This window comes from Zeugodacus cucurbitae, chromosome 6, assembly GCF_028554725.1.
Source record: "Zeugodacus cucurbitae isolate PBARC_wt_2022May chromosome 6, idZeuCucr1.2, whole genome shotgun sequence".
Classification (NCBI taxonomy): domain Eukaryota; kingdom Metazoa; phylum Arthropoda; class Insecta; order Diptera; family Tephritidae; genus Zeugodacus; species Zeugodacus cucurbitae.
Genome location: NC_071671.1, coordinates 2049747 through 2069967, shown reverse-complemented (window position 1 = coordinate 2069967; position 20221 = coordinate 2049747). Strand labels below are relative to the sequence as shown.

The following is a 20221-nucleotide window of genomic DNA, read 5'->3' as shown; positions in this document are numbered from 1 at the left end:
CAGCAGCGCCAAAATTAACTGAACTGACGAAGGCAGCCGAGTAGACAGTGCGACTGGCATTTGAATGCAGAAATTAACGGTACAGCGTTGAAGCGAAGGTATGAGATAGTATAAGTATTTATGTTTGAGTGGCTATAATTTGGCATTTTTGAGTGGACAACAAGCGACTAAGGCCGCTTTGACAGCAAATATGTGAAATATGCTAAGCACAGTTAAAGAATAACTAAAACTAGCAAAGAAGAATTTAGTAATAAATATCGAATGACTTAAAAACCTATAGTATATACTCACAACTGTTTAAATAGCAATGAATTATGTGGTGATTCGTTGCGCTCACCTGCAAATAAAGAGAGAAAATTACAAAAAATAATTAGTAAAACTTGACATGCGTTGCAGGTGTGATTAGAATATGCCTAGAGGTTTACATTCTTCATTTTTTCTTTTTTAATTTTTAATTTTCTATTTTTCCATTTTTTATTTTCTTTTTTTTTTTATTTTAAATTAATTTTTTATTTTGAAATTTTTTGTATTCTTTTTTTTTATTTTTAATTTTCGCTTTCAAGCAATCAATACACATAGCTGGCAGGCATACGCCTATTGAGGTCGCTAATTACATTCACCCAGTTTCCATTCACCCGTTCAACCATTCACTCACTCGATTGGTGTCAGAAACGCACGTCGTCATCGGCGTTGCTACTCGTTTGGTGCAATTTCCTATTCAACCAGCGAAACGGAAATGAAATGTTGAATTGTTTGCTTGGCTGACTGATTGGCAGCCGATATTTACGCTTCAGCTGATTTGCGGAAGCAGCAATTTACTCTAATTCGCGTGATTCGATTGAGTACAAATATACAAATAACAAATTTGAGATCTTCCTTTTGTTTGCCGATGATGATGATGAGGCAACACTTTTCGGGTGCAATGCGAAATAAATTAATAATTTTAGGAAATTAATTTGAAGTTTCATTGCAATTAGTGTCTAATGCATTATAATTTTTTATAATTATAGAGAAGTGGTAGATTTTGGGTTTTTGGAAACTACGAGGTGTGTTCAAAAAATAACGGGAATTTTCGTTTTAAAAAAAAAAAAAAAAAATTATTCATTCGATTACATTAATGTTGTTGGTTTCAAAATAGTTCCTATTCGTTAATATACAATTTTGACAGCATTTCTTTTAGTATGAATCAGCCAACAAAATAAACTGGGGGAGAACCATTTTAATCGATGATTATAAGTTATCGATTATTGCAACTACTTGAAAACGGAACCTTTTTTCGGAATCGGAATGAATTGAAAATCACTTCTGACCAAGTACTTTTGGTCAAGAATTTACGAACAAGCAACGAAGATCAACCAAACCCATAGAATTTCAAATTTTACAATTTCCATTAGTTTTTGAACACATCTCGAAACTTAACTTTAGAGAGGCGTTTATTTTTAAGATTTTGCTACTATTAACCAACTGAACAAAAGATCGAGAAATATATATAATTTATCCATGACTATAAGTTATCGATTATTAGAAAATATTTGAATTCTGTTTCGAATATATCAACATTTTCGGAATTGGAATGATTTGAAATTGCCTCCGGTTTTTAGTTTCCGGGTTAAAAAGTAGAAAGATACCATTTACGGTATTTTTGAAGTCAAAATAAGTGTCCGGAGGTCATTTCATATCCATTCGGATAAATTTGATCGAATTGAATATCAGTAGATCACTTTCTAAATCGAAAATATCGAAAATTTGTACATAAAAGACAATTAAAACCCACTATTCCTGCCTTCAAATAACGGGTGATTTTTTTGAGGTTAGGATTTTCATGCATTAGTATTTGACAGATCACGTGGGATTTCAGACATGGTGTCAAAGAGAAAGATGCTCAGTATGCTTTGACATTTCATCATGAATAGACTTACTAACGAGCAACGCTTGCAAATCATTGAATTTTATTACCAAAATCAGTGTTCGGTTCGAAATGTGAAATCCGCTTTTTTATCGACAAATTTTGTTCAGCGATGAGGCTCATTTCTGGTTGAATGGCTACGTAAATAAGCAAAATTGCCGCATTTGGGGTGAAGAGCAACCAGAAGCCGTTCAAGAACTGCCCATGCATCCCGAAAAATGCACTGTTTGGTGTGGTTTGTACGCTGGTGGAATCATTAGACCGTATTTTTTCAAAGATGCTGTTGGACGCAACGTTACGGTGAATGGCGATCGCTATCGTTCGATGCTAACAAACTTTTTGTTGCCAAAAATGGAAGAACTGAACTTGGTTGACATGTGGTTTCAACAAGATGGCGCTACATGCCACACAGCTCGCGATTCTATGGCCATTTTGAGGGAAAACTTCGGAGAACAATTCATCTCAAGAAATGGACCCGTAAGTTGGCCACCAAGATCATGCGATTTAACGCCTTTAGACTATTTTTTGTGGGGCTACGTCAAGTCTAAAGTCTACAGAAATAAGCCAGCAACTATTCCAGCTTTGGAAGACAACATTTCCGAAGAAATTCGGGCTATTCCGGCCGAAATGCTCGAAAAAGTTGCCCAAAATTGGACTTTCCGAATGGACCACCTAAGACGCAGCCGCGGTCAACATTTAAATGAAATTATCTTCAAAAAGTAAATGTCATGAACCAATCTAACGTTTCAAATAAAGAACCGATGAGATTTTGCAAATTTTTAAAAAAAGTTATCAAGCTCTTAAAAAATCACCCTTTACAAATTGTCATGAGCGTTGCGAAATTTCGCTTTCATTTCAACACAAATTTATGAAGCTATACAAGTGAATGCAGCTTGCAACAACCGGTTGGCCAGCAGCAGCAATGCAACATAATAAACATTGTGGAAAAATGTGATTTTCACTACTTTACTAGCTACAAAAACAAAATCACCGCGAAAAAACCTAAACGAAAGCGATTACAAATTTTGTGAAAGGAAAATCATCGTCAAATAAGCAATAATATTTAAGGCAACAACAACAACGCAACAAAAGACAGCAATCAAATAAAAGCAATAAAAATACACAAACTATCCCCAAGGAGATGCGTTGGACAGGCTGTAGTCGCAGTCGCAGTCACAGACATAATCGCTAAAAGTGGCCCGCACACGACACTTGGCAGACAGGAAAATTTGTCTGCTAAAATTGTGCGCGCGGTCATAAATTTGAAAAGTGAGAAGATGAAAATGCAAGTTGCTGCAACACGCAGCAGCAACAGCAGCAGACGCAGACGGACAACAAGTTATTTGGCTTTTCGCCTTAACGCCGTGCAATTTATTATTTGCTTGTTGACGGAATAAGCCGACATAGTAGAGGCTTAGAGGTGATCGCGGCTCGGCTCGGCTCAGGCGAGTCACTTGTTTGGCACTTGGGGCTTGCGTATGCAATTTTCCGAATTGGCAATAAAAATTGCTAACAACAGCAAATCAACAACTAACACAACATTGGTAATAACAAAATTGCAACAACAACAACAATAGTAACAACAACAATAGCAACAACAACAGTTGGCTAACAACATTTTTAGCCGCATAACAGGCGGCGATTCATAAAAATGAAAAGTCGTTTTCGTTGGCTGGTTTTTGTGCTGCTGTTGTTTACACACTTTTTTGTTGTTGTTGCTGCTGTTGTTGGTGAAAAATCTGTACGAAAATTGAAAATGGAAAGTTGCCGCCGTCTAGCCAGGTCTACAGGTTGTTGGCGGTTCGCTACTCGTTGGCTTTTCTTGTATTGCAACTTGTTGCTGCAACATGCCTGTGCTGCTGGGCATGGCTGCCACTCACTTGCTGCTTGCTGGCCATAAAAAAATGTGCGATGCTAATTTCGGTGCAATCGCTTTGGTGGAATGCTGTGCTGTTTTTCAATGAACCCGCAGCTGGTGTGAGGAGTTGCGACGTCTTTGGCGGATGTTTCTCACCAGCCGTGTCAGCCGTGGGCGCTAAAGTTTCATAAAAGATTTTGGCGCAGTGATGATTAGAGTTTATGTTGTATAAGCAGCTAAGTGTTTATTTACTTTGGCCATAAATAAAAATTACTCGCATGTGTGCAAAAACCACGTCATTTTATGGCATGCGACAATATTTTCTAATTGAATTTCGCTTAAGCCTGTCAACAGCTTTATTGCGAAGTCATATGTGTCAGCCGCTGGTGTATTTCAAAAATAATTAATTTTGTGTGTGTTTCACAACAGCGCCAGCTCCAGCGCGTGTGAATGTTTGGTATTTATTTATGTCAGCCGCAAAAAAATAAACATTGCCTTGCAGCTTGCATTACGCGTCAACACCTACAACATTTTACCAAGGTAATTGCCGATTTTTATCTGCAAAGCTCTCTTCTCTACTTCGTTTGTGTTTCCCTTGTTTTCATTTATCCGCTTGTCTCTTTTTTGTTCGCACAAATTCATTCATCGCTTTTTAAGGTTATACAGTTGTCATTCGGCTCCTCTGCCAAAAAAGTGAACAATACACAGCAAATTATTGTTTAATTTTGTATTGCATAAAATTGCAAGCTTTCAATATTGCTTTATTGTAAATATCTAAACCGTAGAAATACCATCCAAAGAGCTTTGTATTGATACAATGAAGTTTTTCGCAAATACAAATGTCATAATTATGTTGAAAACAGAAAGGAGGATCTAATTATGATAGTATGTTATAATTTATAGACTAATATATGTGATTTAATTAAAACCTTGAAATATTAATGTGTTTTTTTTTCAATACAAGAGGATGCGTATGATAATTTGACTATTTTTTACGGAGGTAGTGCTTAAAAATGCGCGAATAACAGAGGGAAACCGTTAAAATTGCAATGGTTATTACATAAAACAAGTATTTGTGTTATAATGCAAAAAAGCAAAGGTGGGAACAGTTTTTTGGAGACTATAACAGTTCATATTAATACGATTTTAAAGGCAAAGTAGTGATAAAGATATTTAAAACAAGAAAAACGAGAAATCAAGAATGGGAACAGTTTTGTGAGTATGAGAACAGTTGCTATTTTGCAGATTTAAAACTTAAAAAACTGATAAAAGGTATTTAAAACAAAAATTTAGCTGAAATATAGGTACTATGAAAGCGGGAACAGTTTTGGGTACAGATTTAAAACAGGTTTTTAATCGATTTCGTTGCATTAAATATGCTTTAAACCTTTTTTAAACAAAATTGTAGTTCCGTAAGCAAAAATTTTAATTATGAATTCTTGCTCACACCTTTAAGGGGTTATATACAGTTAGACGGCCGAAAAAAAATGAATTTTCCAGAATTTTTTCTGAGAAAACTTTTTAACTTATTGATCCAAAAATTTATACACATATTATGGTATCTTTTAACTGTATTTTAAGACTTAGTACTAGTAAAAATATTCATTTGAAAAAGAGCTACAGCTGATCTCCAGGAGCTCCTCTCAAAAAAGACGTTTTGCGGTGACCACTATATCTCGGAACTGGATCATCCGAAATTAAAAAACCAAGCAGATTTCGTTAAAATAATGTTAAATCTAGTAATTAATCGAAGGAATAAGCAAAATAAAATTTTTTGACAAAATGGCGGTTTCTCAAAAAAAAAATCGATTTTTCACCGAAATTTCGGCCTTAAATTGTTTATAAAAAAAATATTTATCGGAGAGAAAAAATCTTCGATTAATTACTAAAAAATATATTTAAGAAGGTCGTGTTAAAATTTGAGACTAATTGGCCGTTTTCGTGTAATGTTGGTCACCGACTTTGAAAACACCATTTTGAGAAAAACGCGTTTAAAGTTTGGACCTTGTACTTCCAAGCACTCTGAAACGCCTTTTCAAATTTTTCATTTGCTTGTAACTTTGAAAATATTCACCGGAACGATATGAAATTTTCTGTGTGTGTTCTTAAATATATGTACATTAAGAAAATGAAATAAAAAAAATCGATTTTTTGAAAATTCTAACTGTATATAACCCCTTAATGAGCCAGCATACAAATAAATTTGCTAAGTAATAAGTGTTAATGCATATTTAAACATTCATTTCTCCTATTGGCTTATGAAATAAAGCTTAACCAACAAGCCAGTTAACCCATTTAGGCAGTGGGCGTGCAAACCTATGCTTAATTTAAGAATTCTGAAAGCAGCAAATACATGGCGAGCATAGCTTCATATGCATTTTTCAATTAATTTTTTTTTTTGCTGCAATCATATTTTATGCACACAATTAACTGCGCCCACAGTGTCACACATAAATATACATTAATATATGTATGCCGCCAACGCGACTTTAACGGCATTTTAAATTGTTGTAAATAAAAAGTTTCGAAGGGAGAAAGCTTACAACTTTGGAATTGTTCTTTAAATTCGCCGCAAACGCTCATAACAATCGAAAATGGGCACAGGCAGAACAGCAATCATACATACAAACATACATACATGTATGAATGCATTTATGAACACTGAAATATTAATACAGCAATAACAACAATAACAGCAACAAATCACAAGCGCGCATAGAAGGTAGAAACTGATTATGACTGCATTGAAATGGCTGCCTTGCCGTTTATTGATAGTAAAGCACCGATGCATATATGAGTAAGCAATATGACATACAAATGCACAGTGTACATACATACATACAAACAATAAATACAAAAACAAAACAAACAAGCATAATGACGCGCACAACAACAACAAAAGAACAACCCACGGCTTGAGCAACAAGTGACTAAGCCCTCGCCGTCATGACCGCTACTTCAAAGGTGTGCGTGCGTGTGTTTAACCGTGTGCAGAGTAAGCATAACGGTTTTTGTGCTGGCACCACCACCACGCATAAAGCACCGCTAAACCTTTCCGCAGTGCCGCAGTGCGGTGGCGGTTGCAGTTATTAAAAGGTCAAAAAACTGTCATGTGTCGCTGCTAAGCGACGGTCAGTCAGTTAGCGCTGGCGGCAGAGTAGCCGCGCCAACCACTCAACCCAACAACAGAGTGGTGAGCTGTTACCGCGGTCTGTGCGTCAAACGTGGCGGCAATAATAATGACATCAACAATACAAATGTACAATAACAACAACAACAACATGACAACAAGCGCTGACGTGCAACAATACAGACGTTGGAAGTCATGCCACAAAAAGCACCTGTACGGTACATTTAAGCAGCAGACGAGTATAGGCATGTTTGTTGTTAAGTATGTGTAGTAGTAGGTGTGTTGTTGTTGTTGTTTATGTACATATGTATATACATATGTAGTACTTAGTTACGCAGCTATTGTTGCAATCGTTGTTTAATAAGCAATAATTTCCCACTAATTACGCACAAAACAAAAAAAAACAACAAAAACATTTCAAAAAAGGTAATACATACATACATACATCTATACAGACACCCACACATACAAGCGACCAATATGGAAAACGTTTCAATAAAACAACACAAAATATGTACGCAGTGGCGCTTTTCCGACAGCGTGGCGTCAAAAAATGTGAAATCAGCCGCTTTTATTTATTGTTGTTGTATTATGTATTATTCGCTTATCATAGGCAATAACTTTGGTAGCCGCTTTAGTTAACGATGCGAAAAATTGTATTTGAAGCGTTTTTTGTTTTGGTTTTATTCATTGAAAAAAAAAAGCTCCTTGAACAACAAGTGCAGTTAGTGACAGCGACAACAACAACAAACAATAACAATAACAATAAAAGCAATGTTATCATTAGCAGCCAACAATTACTGGCATTGCATTCATCAATTGTGGCATTTGTTGTTGCACACTTTCCCTTGCTACGCACCGTTGCGGTAAAAGGAAAAAGTGTCTGCCACTCAGTGGCAACTTGAATGCGCAAGATTGTTGCAACAAGTGCAATTTATAGTACAACAACAACAACTTCATATGCAAGCTGTTGCTTGTGGTTAAGTGATTTATATGAACCCAACAGTTTATTGCATTGTGTGACAAACTTGCCACAATAGCGTCGGGCCGCACACAGGCCTTTGAGGGCGCAGTTAGCGTGAATTAAGTTATCTATCTTTATTGCTTATCAGACAAGTAGTGCTTATGTGTTATCATATATAACAGTAGTTGGAGGAAGTAAACGAAAGCGTTATTAATGGCTTGTGAGAGACAGTGCTGCCACATTGTATAGGTTTTTATAATGTGATAAAAGTATTTATAACAGAGAACTCCTTTGAGGAGACATTTAAATTATGAAGTGATTGCATCTTGAAAAATAAAGTGAGAAATAAAAATTTTATGCCTGGGAACAGTTTAATTTTTTTGAGAACAGTTTAAAAAGTTGTTGAAAACTCAAAAGTTTGTTTGAAAAACTTAATGAAATGATTAAGGCAGCATTCTAAATACAACAGATTAACTAAATTATTTAAATATTCGAACTTGTTAGCAATTTTTATCAACTAAATAAGCAATTATAGAATATTTTGTGTAAAAGAAATGTCAGTTGAGTGTTTGTGTAACAAATATTTTATAACAGCGCATATTTTTATCAAGTTTTCGTACTTTAAATGTGTAAAGTAGCACTTTTCTTAACTGGGAACAGTTTTTTCTAACTTTCTTTCATATAAATATTGATTTTATTAATGAATTGAATACTTTTTAAGAACTTCTATTACTTTAAACGCAAAAAATTGCACTTTCAAGACTGGGAACAGTTTTTTCTAACTTTTCTTTCATATTATTTTTTTAGGGAACTTAATACTTTTTACGACGCAAAAAATAGCATAGATTAAATAAAATTAAATTAATAGAAATAAAAATAGCTTTTTTACTGGGAACAGTTTTATATAACTTTTATTTCAAATAAATATTGATTTTTTTTTATTCATTTAATAATGTCTAAGCATTTTTCTTTCTTTAAAGGCGCTTTTCGTGACTAGGAACGTTTTTTTATAACTTTCCCTTCATATAAATATTAATTTTATTAATGCATTGAATACTGTTAAGAAGTTTTTTTACTTTGAATGCGAAAAATAGCTCTTTTAAAAACTGGGAACACTTTTTTCTAACTTTTCTTCCATACAAAAACTGTTTTTTATTACTGAATTAAATACTGCGGCTGCGTCTTAGGTGGTCCATTCGGAAAGTCCAATTTTGGGCAACTTTTTCGAGCATTTCGGCCGGAATAGCCCGAATTTCTTCGGAAATGTTGTCTTCCAAAGCTGGAATAGTTGCTGGCTTATTTCTGTAGACTTTAGACTTGACGTAGCCCCACAAAAAATAGTCTAAAGGCGTTAAATCGCATGATCTTGGTGGCCAACTTACGGGTCCATTTCTTGAGATGAATTGTTCTCCGAAGTTTTCCCTCAAAATGGCCATAGAATCGCGAGCTGTGTGGCATGTAGCGCCATCTTGTTGAAACCACATGTCAACCAAGTTCAGTTCTTCCATTTTTGGCAACAAAAAGTTTGTTAGCATCGAACGATAGCGATCGCCATTCACCGTAACGTTGCGTCCAACAGCATCTTTGAAAAAATACGGTCCAATGATTCCACCAGCGTACAAACCACACCAAACAGTGCATTTTTCGGGATGCATGGGCAGTTCTTGAACGGCTTCTGGTTGCTCTTCACCCCAAATGCGGCAATTTTGCTTATTTACGTAGCCATTCAACCAGAAATGAGCCTCATCGCTGAACAAAATTTGTCGATAAAAAAGCGGATTTCACATTTCGAACCGAACACTGATTTTGGTAATAAAATTCAATGATTTGCAAGCGTTGCTCGTTAGTAAGTCTATTCATGATGAAATGTCAAAGCATACTGAGCATCTTTCTCTTTGACACCATGTCTGAAATCCCACGTGATCTGTCAAATACTAATGCATGAAAATCCTAACCTCAAAAAAATCACCCGTTATTTACAATAAATAATAAAAATTACATGCTGTAAGGCCTTCTTTAAGGTTACTTCAAACGCGTGCTGTCATCTTTATTAATTATAAAACTATTAATTGCCTTATTATTAAACACCGTGACCGTAGTTATGAAAACCGCAGTAAAGCGCAAAATATTGCGAAATGTACCCACGCTGTACATCATACATATATTTCGATAAAAGAAAAAAATATTTATTTATACAAATTTACACGGAAGTCATGGCGACAGTATTTATAAGTACTTCAGCTACTTGCTGTCTGCCTTCTAATAGTAGCTGCGGATAAAAATATAAATATAAACACAATTTCATGCATTTAACATATATTTAAGTATTCATGTACTTCACATGAAAGTTGTATGCATAATTTTCTTCAATAATAAATTATTGCATGATGTTTGCAAATAAACATGAATAAATACCATTTACATGTGTGGATGAGTGTATATGTGTATGTGTATTGCATAAGCGAGTGAGTGTGCGTTTGCACACAAGCATAGTAAGCAGCCATTGTATCTTCATCACTTGCATGAATATGTATGTTTGCACATATGCTTTGTTTGTGGCTCTTTCATTGTCCACTCGTGGCGCTCGTTTGCAGATAAGGATTGAGTCATCTGTGGTATTACATATACATATGGTTGTATTATGCATAAATAGAGAGCGCAACAGTTTAGTGAATTTTCACAATTACGTATATTTTTATAACAATTACGTATGCAGAAAAAATTATATTGCACAATAAAAAACATATTGCATATGAAAATAACTCTTAATACAAATACAACTCACTTGCAATTACTGCTTGCACTCAAGCAAAGGTAATCCAAGAAAGTTAACTAAAAACAGTTATGTACTTAAATATTATATTGTTTATATGAAAGCTGAAATGAAATGAAAATCACGCGCATTCCTTGGCACATTCACACATTTCGTTTACCTTATTAATTATTGAAATAGAAAGTAATTAGCATTACCATTAGCATTAGCATTACCAAACAGAGGTGGCGTATTATTATGCATACACTTATAAAACATATATATTATACACATTCATATTCAAATGCCACCAACACTTGCAACAACAACAACAACACGCAAATAAGTGTGCAATAACACCTAGCAACAAATTGGCTGAGTAATCATCTAAGCAAGCGTAGTAATCTTGCCAAGCAACAGTTGTTTTGTTCATTATATTCACATTAGCCGCAATGAGCCGCACAACTAATGAAGATGAACAAGTTTAAGCGTCGACGCGGGCGGCAGTTGGCAGTTAATTTGTTCACACTTTTTTCGCTTGGCCTCTGTGTGTGAGCGCGCACTGGTGAGGGGGTGTGTGTTTATCGAGGAAAAGCCTACACAACGCTTTGATTTCAAATGCGTTTACGTAATGAGTGAAATTTTCCATTTTTCATATTTCATAAATGGGCTTACAAAAATCAAAAACAAAAGAAAAAGTGCAGTTAAATGTTTTGCACACCTTTCAGTTGCAAGAAACTGGTGGGAACACCTTTTATATATTTGCTTACGCAATAGCGTGGCGCTTATCATGCCAACAACATGTTGGCGCGGTAATTGGTGGCATAGTAATTAGTAAAAAATTAATAACAATAATTAAAATAAATAAATTAAAAATATTATTTCATAAATAAAAAATAAAGCAACAAAGTAGCAATGGAAAGGCGAAACGTCCTTGCTTTGACATTGCAATGTATTTATGCAGTACTACTAACGAAAGAAAAAGTCTTATGAAGATAGACATGAAATCTGTGAAGAAAACTTCATTTTATATATTCTGTGTGACTGGGAATAGTTTTTCTTGTACTAAAAAAATGTTTTCAAAATATATAGTGCCGATATTGGTACTAAATTCAATATTGCATCGACTTTTCTGTATACAAATACTCAAATAAAATCATATTCAAGAATTTATGTGCCTGGGAACAGTTTTTCTTGTACTAAAAAAATGTTTTCAAAATATATAGTGCCGATATTGGTACTAAATTCAATATTGCATCGACTTTTCTGTATACAAATACTCAAATAAAATCATATTCAAGAATTTATGTGCCTGGGAACAGTTTTTCTTGTACTAAAAAGTTTTAAAAATATATAGTGCCGATATTGGAACTAAATTCGATATTACATCGACTTTTCTGTATACATATACTCAAATAAAATCATATTATAGAATATGTGCGCTGGGAACAGTTTTCCTATGATGTTAAAAATAAATTAAAAGTATAAAGTGCTAAATTTAATATTGTATTGACTTTTCGTTATGGAAATTCTCTAATAAAATTAATTTTATATATTCTGTGCGCCTGGGAACAGTTTTTATTTGTAGTCAAAAACAACTGAAAATCATATTGAGTTGATATTTTAACTAAATTCTTTAATAAAATTCATTTTATATATTCTGTGCGCCTGCGAACAGTTTATATTTGAAGTAGAATATAATTTAGAAGAACAAAGTGGTGATATTTTAACTAAATTCTCACCTGCGCCTGGGAACAGATTTTATTTGTAGTATAAAAAATAATTTAAAATCATATACAGTCAAGTTAGATGTCAAAATTCAATATTACATCAACTTGTCTCTATAGTTTGGTATATTTATACAACTGTTGTAGAGCTATATATCAGCTGTTACAGCTCATCAACAATTGATCAATTTTTATGAAGAATTATATCAATTATAGGCAAATAAATGTATGTAAGTGTATTAATATTTGTTAAATGTCATTGGAATGGAAAGCTTGCAATTATTAAACTGTAATTTATTTTTTCTTTTTGTACTTTCATACCTTGACCGAAAAAAAATCAATAAAGTCAGTATAAAAAAAAAACACCACTGCATGCATTAATGGCTTACTAATATGCCACGGTTATAATACGAGCCTCAGTAGGTATTAATTGTACGAAATAATGCACTGAAATGCAAAATTGTTGCATTGTGCAATAACAGTGGCAGCCAGTGAGCGGTGAAGGGTTATCAAAACAAATTTATACGTTTTTTTCTCAAGCTACAGCATGTTGAGTGTGAAGCATTTCATAGAATCGAATACCAATGCTCTCAAAAATAAATAATATTTAAAAATTATTTTTTTTACAACAAAATCAAGTTTTTTCATATGCAAATTTCATTTTTTTTTTTTATTCAGATTAGTCTTTTCGCCACAAAAGGATACAATTTTTACTTTTAACTACTTTCTAGCAGAGTCTGTCTGCATCACTTTTCAGCTCCACACTCCTTCATGGGCACTCCTTGGCATACCACTGGCATTCGGGTGCATCTTTGCCGTTACCATTTCCACCCTGTCCAAGCACGTAGAGATGGTTGCGGTCGTAGATCGAGCCATCGGCACAAATGAGGCGTCCATTTTGGCTAAATATCAGCTGATTCTGGTGGAGTGCGACATTCCACTCGCCATTGCTCGGTTGCTGGAAGCTGGAATGCCAAGCGGCCACCATATTGCTCTTGCCTTTGTAGTTGCTGCGTTCCAAATAAGCCACGCGCTTCGACTGGTTGTGCTTCAGGGCGAACTTCAGTTTCGTCTGCCGACTGGTGGACACATCGGTGACTTTTGTGGTCCAGGCGCGTTTATTATTATTGACATTGGCATTTTTAAATACGAAAATATAATCGCGCTGCCGGTCAATTGGTGTGTCGGTGGCATACATGTAATTCAGATGTTCGCGATTCATCAAGCAGAACTTTGTCTGGAAGAAGAGATGATCGAGCGATGGCGGCAGATAGCTGATGTAATCGTTCAACTCACGCTTCAAAGCGTTGCTCAAACTGGCGTAGTGCTGATTCTGTTTGATTTTCAAAAAGTAATATGCCACATTGAAGAGGTATTTGTCATTCACATCGCCGGCCTCCTCAAATTTCTTGAACAAATACAACTGCAACTTCACCATCTTCTTGAAGGACGCGGCAGTGCCTGTGTAGATCTCATTCAAAGCATACGCCAAAGCGGTCGCATCTTCGGCGCTATAACGATTATCGATAGCCTTCTCGTTCCAGTTCTTCACATTCAGAAAATTCAAAGCGCGCTCAACGATTTCGTCGGCGCGCGCCTCCATCGAATTTGGCGGTTCCTTCGCTGCACGTGTGTTTGGCGCGTCCTGCGCCTCTTGTGCATTCGGCGTATCCTGCGGCTCCGGCAAGTTTGCCGCCGTCGCCTGTTGCAGAATTGCCGTTACAACGAAAACTGCTACGATTACTTTGCTCAGCATTGCTAACGATATTTGCACTTGAACTGTTTGGTTGAAGGCCTCACCGTGTCTATTTAAGGGTGCTGCGCCTCGCTACAGTTCTCACTTATCTATTGAGTTAATTGTGCACAAATATTCAATAGTCTAGATAGTAGTAACTGTTATTTTGCGGACTTTAAGTGTGTTTATTCGCTAATAATTGAATTGTGTCGCTTCAGCGCGTACTCAGTGTGTATCAATAGCTGGCGTTAGCCTTAGAAGAGAGTTCGATAATGAAGCGAAGTACTCGTCTACTAAAGTATGCAAATAAAAAGTAATTAGTGCAGTACTCTAGATAAACGCATCACATAATGCAATAACTGTTATGGTGATTCCAATTCCGCATTAGTTTCACAGAAGAATGTTATATGATTTGAGCGTCTGCCAGATGGTTTTGTAATTAGAATTTTTCCACAATAAACTTTGTTGAAAAAAGTGATAATATGCCGGTTGTACTTCGATAGTTACTTCAGTGAACTACTCCGCTTGTGCTGTGTGTCTCGGCTGTTTCCAAGTTTGAAACCTCTACTGTACAGCTGTTTTTTGACAGTTCGATATTGCTTGACAGCAGCTAATTGTGTCTAGATATGGCTATTTTGACAGTTTTATATTTTTACTATGGAATTTGGTGTTAATGACACTACTTCCTGGTTATTTATGGACTGAATTGTTCAAAGATGACAGCGTTGATAATGGCTCAAGCTATATACAAATGATTTTATTGTTGTTACTGTTAGTTTATTGTGGTATATCACTCTAAAATACTTTACAGACAATCCCAGAAGTCAATATCAATACAAATTTCTCCATAAGATTTAATCACGATATTCAAATGATCTTATCGTCGATAAGTAAAGTACTTCCGCTGTTGTCATCTTCATACTTGTTGCCTTATCTAATCTATTTATTTGTTAATTTATTCTCTGAGTGGCAACTCTTCTAAGAATATCGCTGAAAACAAAATTATGTCATGGGCATTTGAAGTGGATACTTCTAGCCCGTAAATAACATATTATTTAATTTTATTACTGAAGTGAAAATAAATATTTTCATTGCAGAAAATTCCCCGCTTTTGAATTGATATTGCCCATGAAGTCATACAGTTAGTATTCAAGCAACGCTGCGACAAGACTATCACATAATTTATGGCGCATTTTTCGAAATTTTCAACTGCACCAAATTATAAGATCAACATGATCCATCATTGCACGAAAATATCACAGAATTTTTTTTTTTTAACCGAAAGCGGGCCACACAATCAATCTTGCAACAAAACAAATTTCATTGTCATGATTTAATTACTTTATTACATGCAGGAGGTTTCATGAAAACCGAGCAGTCTGTGGTGAAGGATGCAGCATTAAAAATTAAAAAAAAAAAAACAAGAAACAAAGTACCAAAATAAAACCCAAGATAAATCGGCGAGGCAACGTCTTAAACGCACATAATTTCACATATATTATGGCACAACCTCTCGAAGGAAGGAAGCACGAAATTGTTCTTAATAAATAATTCAATTTATTATCGAGACAAAGAGGAGAGTGAAAAGTGTGCCGCAAGCCGCAAGTACACGCGCGTGTGTGTTGCATGTGTGTAAACGCCCAAGAAAGCGGTAGCCAAGTCACTGCCAAGGTTGACCGAAGGAATTAATAATGGCCAACGAAAATTTTGATGAGCGACTCAATGCATGCAAGCCATTTGTTGTTGTACAATGTGTGTGTGTTTGTGTTTGATGAGGCCACACACGCGCCAAATGGCCGACAGACAGCAGAGGGCGGTAATAAATGTACGGACATGGCTGTGGCAGCAGGCGGACACTTTCCTTACAAATGCCCCCAAAACACACACATACATACATATACATATCAACAACAAATATGCATTCATACAACAACAAGCATGCGCATGCATTTTCAGCGCTGCTGCAGCGTTGGCCTCCAGTGCAGCGGCATGCGGCGGTGCGGCGCTTTAATGATTTTCAATGTACGAAATGAGTGAGTTTTTAATAACCAACAGTTATGTGGCGATTTGCCGTTATTAAATCGAAATAAAATGTGAAATGCGAAAAGCGAAAAGCAAGAAAGCAGAAGAAAAATGAGCTGAAATCTAAAGAGAACGTTCGAACGAAAAAGCTGCGGGCTAAGCAAGCGAAGTGATGGAATTGATTGGTGGTCGAAAAAAAAGAAAAAAAATCGTGCTAGAGTTGGATTGCTAAAGAAAGCGTTTGAAATTAATATGAGGGGATTAGTGGTGTTTTGGAGAAAGGTAATACTAAATTAAAACTATCAACAGAGAAGGAAAAATAAAACAAATGTGGGAATTAAGAAAGAAACTAATGATGAGCGGTTTGTATCGAGGAAATCTACGAAGATTAAGAATTTAGTGAAGTGAGGAAAATATACTTTTTTCTTCAATATTTCTTTATTTATTGGATCTGCTTTGTTTAAAGCCTAACAATAAGTATGGAAATCTTAAATCTATTTACAAATCAAGAAGCTAAAGAATGTGATTGAGGTGTTTATTTTTATATAGATCTTTAATGCTCCGACTCCCTGCGTAATAAGAGGAGCTGCTGCAGACAAATTTGCAAATTGGGTAAAAAAAATATTAGGGTCTGGTCCAAAGAATTTTTCGAGTGTAGAAAATTTGATATAAGCAAATTAGATGACATCAAAAATGGTAGAAAAGGAGCCATACTTCTCGGAGGTGTCTTAAATGTTATAACTGCCCCAATAGTCGGACAAACCTAAGACGAAGTTTACAAATAATATTGAAAGCTGAGAGGTGTGTTCAAAAAATAACGGGAATTTTAAAATTTTGCACTTGTATAATTTCCAAAGAAATGTGTATTAAAAAATCAGATATACGACATGTGTTCAAAACATAACGGGAAATTTCCAAGCGCAAGATTTAAAAAATCCCGTTATTATTTTAACACATGATTTGAAAACGCAAGATTTGAAAATCTCCGTTATTTTTTGAACACATGTCGTGTTTAATTTTTTTAATACAAATTTTTTAGAAAGTAATTATTAAATAATTTGTGCTTTAACTACAAAAAAAAAAATAATAACATTCTTCAAACAAACTTCGTAGAAATTAGTAAATTTGACTTCTCTTAGCACTCACTTCTTGCTTTTCATATAACCAACAGTAAAAAGTATACATACACATACATAGAAATAAATCACTCCCCTTAAACGTAAACGCGTAAAACCTCACACCGTCGACTGTCAATAAAGCAAAATCCAAGAAAAATTTTTTTTTTACTCAACACTTCATTGAATTGTACAAAAGAGAGAAGGAAATGAATCAGCAAAATATGGAAATTATGCGGAAAAAGGCCAACAAGTTGAAAACGTGCGCTGAAAATTGAAAATAAAACATTAATAAGAAAAATACAAATAATATTTCTACTACCGGCCGGCCGGTTGGCCGACTGACAGCGCGCCGCTACTTGTAAGTCAAGCAATTGGTGGTAGCGGCAAGCGGAAGAAGCTGACACAGCGTATGTAGCTGTATAGCGGTGCGGTAGTAATAAGCAAAACGAAGCGAATAAATTAATAACATGAAATATAGAAATTGACTACACGCCACTGACAGCCGCGCACAACAACTGTACGTGTTGTGACACACACGCGCTGACATGTAACTCTAGTGACATTCACGTGCGTTAGCTGGACATGAAAATGGATAATGAAATCTGCGCGCATAAATCGATTATTTTTGCGCTGATTGTGAGCGCGCGCGTTCGCCAGCGTTTGTCTGTTTAACTGATTAAAGCGCACTGCTGGCAGCGCGGTATAACGCGCGACCCAACGCTCCGCGCCGCCGCTACCATTTCGACAGCTGTTGTCATTTTTGCTACAATGCTGTGCCGCTGCACGTTTGATTGATCATTTTGCGCTGCAATTCAATTTGTTTTTCATTAAACAACGTTGGCACTCAGCTTTGCGCCAATTCACTGACACGAAGCGCCGCGTGTGTTTCATGAAAGCGCGCTATGTGTGTGTGTGTATAGGAATTGATATTTCGTTTTCTTTAATCTTTCTAATTTTCACTGTCAGCAGTCATTTCTTTAACAATATCAATTTTTTTGCCACTTTCTTAATTGGCACACACATACACCGAGAGCGTGCGCGCGCTGTTTGCCGCGGCGCGCCTGACCTACTGGTACTGTTCGCGCAGCCGCATTTGATTGCCCACTTTGCGCGTTGATCGCTACCAACTCCATCTGCACGCTAAATGTGTGAGCGCTCGCCATTCGTTCTCAATTTGTTTCAATAATTCTTTCGTTCGTGTAATCAAAACGTTTTGAGTTGAATTGTGGAGTTGTGGAAAGCGGCGGCAACCGGACTTGTTCTAGCCGTTAGTTGCTTTCTTTATTTTTATATTCATTTTTATGGCATTTATTATTGTTGGTTAATTGTTACGTTTTCTGTGTAGCTGCCGGAGTTAATTGCGCTTAGAATTTGTAAGACTTTTGCAGCGCGTCTCAACTACTTTCGCAATTCTTTCCAAATACTTTTATGTGCTGCTTTCTTTCAGCGCTTCTTCAAGCCTCTGCTTGTTGCCAGGTGTGGCACACATTTTATGCCGTTTTAATACCAGAAGTACAACTAATTTTTACTTTTGAATAATATATCTAGATTTTTCATGCCGTTTTTCGGCCAAATTGCTTGCGCGGCATGTGCGTGCGCCTCAGTTAATTAATGCACAAAAACCGAGTTAATAGTTTTTTTTTATTATTTTTGTACTTATGCTCCACAGCAGTAATTTTTTCCCACTACTCTTTGCCTTACTTTAATATACTTTTAAGTGCAAGTGCAGCGCGGCGGCAAGTCAGTTCGGACAAGAAATGAAATATTTCAGTCTCTAAAAGGCACTCTCAAGTGCTGAATTAATTATGTGTGGCGAAAGTGAATTGGAAGCGCTGAAATCTATGAAAGCATGGCGCGCATGCGACGTCTGCTCAGTGTGGGAAAAATGTGTAGACTTCGTCAATTATATACATATTTATTTAGTGATTTTTTCCTCCACTGTGTCTCTGCACGAAAACTGAAATGCGCCGATTGAATCAATTAAAAGTTCACATACATAGGCATTGCGTTCAATACGTTGCGAAGCCGCAAGTGCCATTGACATTGAAAGTGCCAGCGCGCAGTGATTATCGACTGTCTTTTAACAGTTAACTGTTTTCACTTCCCCATGTCTGTTGGTTTTTTTGTTTTTTGTGTGGTGATTAATGTTAGTTGTAGATAATCGCAATAAATATTGAAAGTTTGGAAGATTTATTTCAAAATTAAATAAAAGCTTTCATATGTGAGAAAGTTTACAGAGAGAGCTTTCATAGATAAAAAGTTAAAAAAGGATTATTAAATCAAAAATCAATATTCTATACCTATATTCGACTTGGATCAGTAAATATTCTATATTTACTTATATAGAAAACAAGTTTTATGAATGATCGCGTGGTTTTTGAAACGAGAGCTTTCACTTCAGACCACGGTAAAATATTCATAGTAATATACTCTTTTTTAAATCCATTCTAAGAAAGGATTAGCTCAGAATATGAATTAAGAAAATTCGATGAGAGACCACAAAACATGGACTTACAACCGATTTTATATATGATGAAATCAGATATTTATTCTCTTCACTCTCTCTCTCTCTCTTTCTTCCCATTTTATACTCCTGATCAAAACTAGATTATTTGCCTATCCAGCAAGACGTCAAGGACTACTGAAAATATCACTCCAATATACAATCTAACTGCCTCAAATCCATCTACCTTACATGATATATAAACTAATCTCAGAAAGATACTGAAGTTATGCGAACTACTAGAGAAGTAGCTGTAAATAATTGAACCAGAGTATTGAACTTACAATACGATTACCACGACTTTAAAATGTCGTCGAAGCCTACTGAGGCATACATTTTTAACTTACACATAAATGTTGGGTGGAAATGGTGGAACAAGCGAAGCAAAGTACAAAGTAGGAACGCGACAAATGCCATGCGACTTGTTGTGTCATTGATCTTTTGTCAACAAACGAACGCGCAAAATTACAACAAATATTAGCAGATAATGAAATCGTAAACAACAA

The 20221-nt window shown here is 35.6% G+C and overlaps 2 protein-coding genes across 6 annotated transcripts in view; both read right to left on the bottom strand.

Annotated features, from left to right (window-relative positions):
• Positions 1 to 20221, bottom strand: part of LOC105215627 (uncharacterized) — an 87837-nt gene that overhangs the window by 42831 nt on the left and 24785 nt on the right. For 2 of the 5 annotated variants that reach the window (XM_054234783.1, XM_054234784.1), the window contains exon 2: positions 292 to 337. The exons of the other annotated variants lie outside the window; for them this stretch is intronic. The gene's annotated coding sequence lies outside the window, so the exon portion shown is untranslated. The remainder of the gene's footprint in view (positions 1 to 291; positions 338 to 20221) is intronic. 5 annotated transcript variants of the gene reach the window in all.
• On the bottom strand, positions 12974 to 14145 carry LOC105215628 (uncharacterized). The gene has a single exon (XM_011189643.3). It carries the CDS (start codon positions 14091 to 14093, stop codon positions 13107 to 13109), a length of 987 nt encoding a protein of 328 aa, XP_011187945.2. The 5' UTR covers positions 14094 to 14145; the 3' UTR covers positions 12974 to 13106.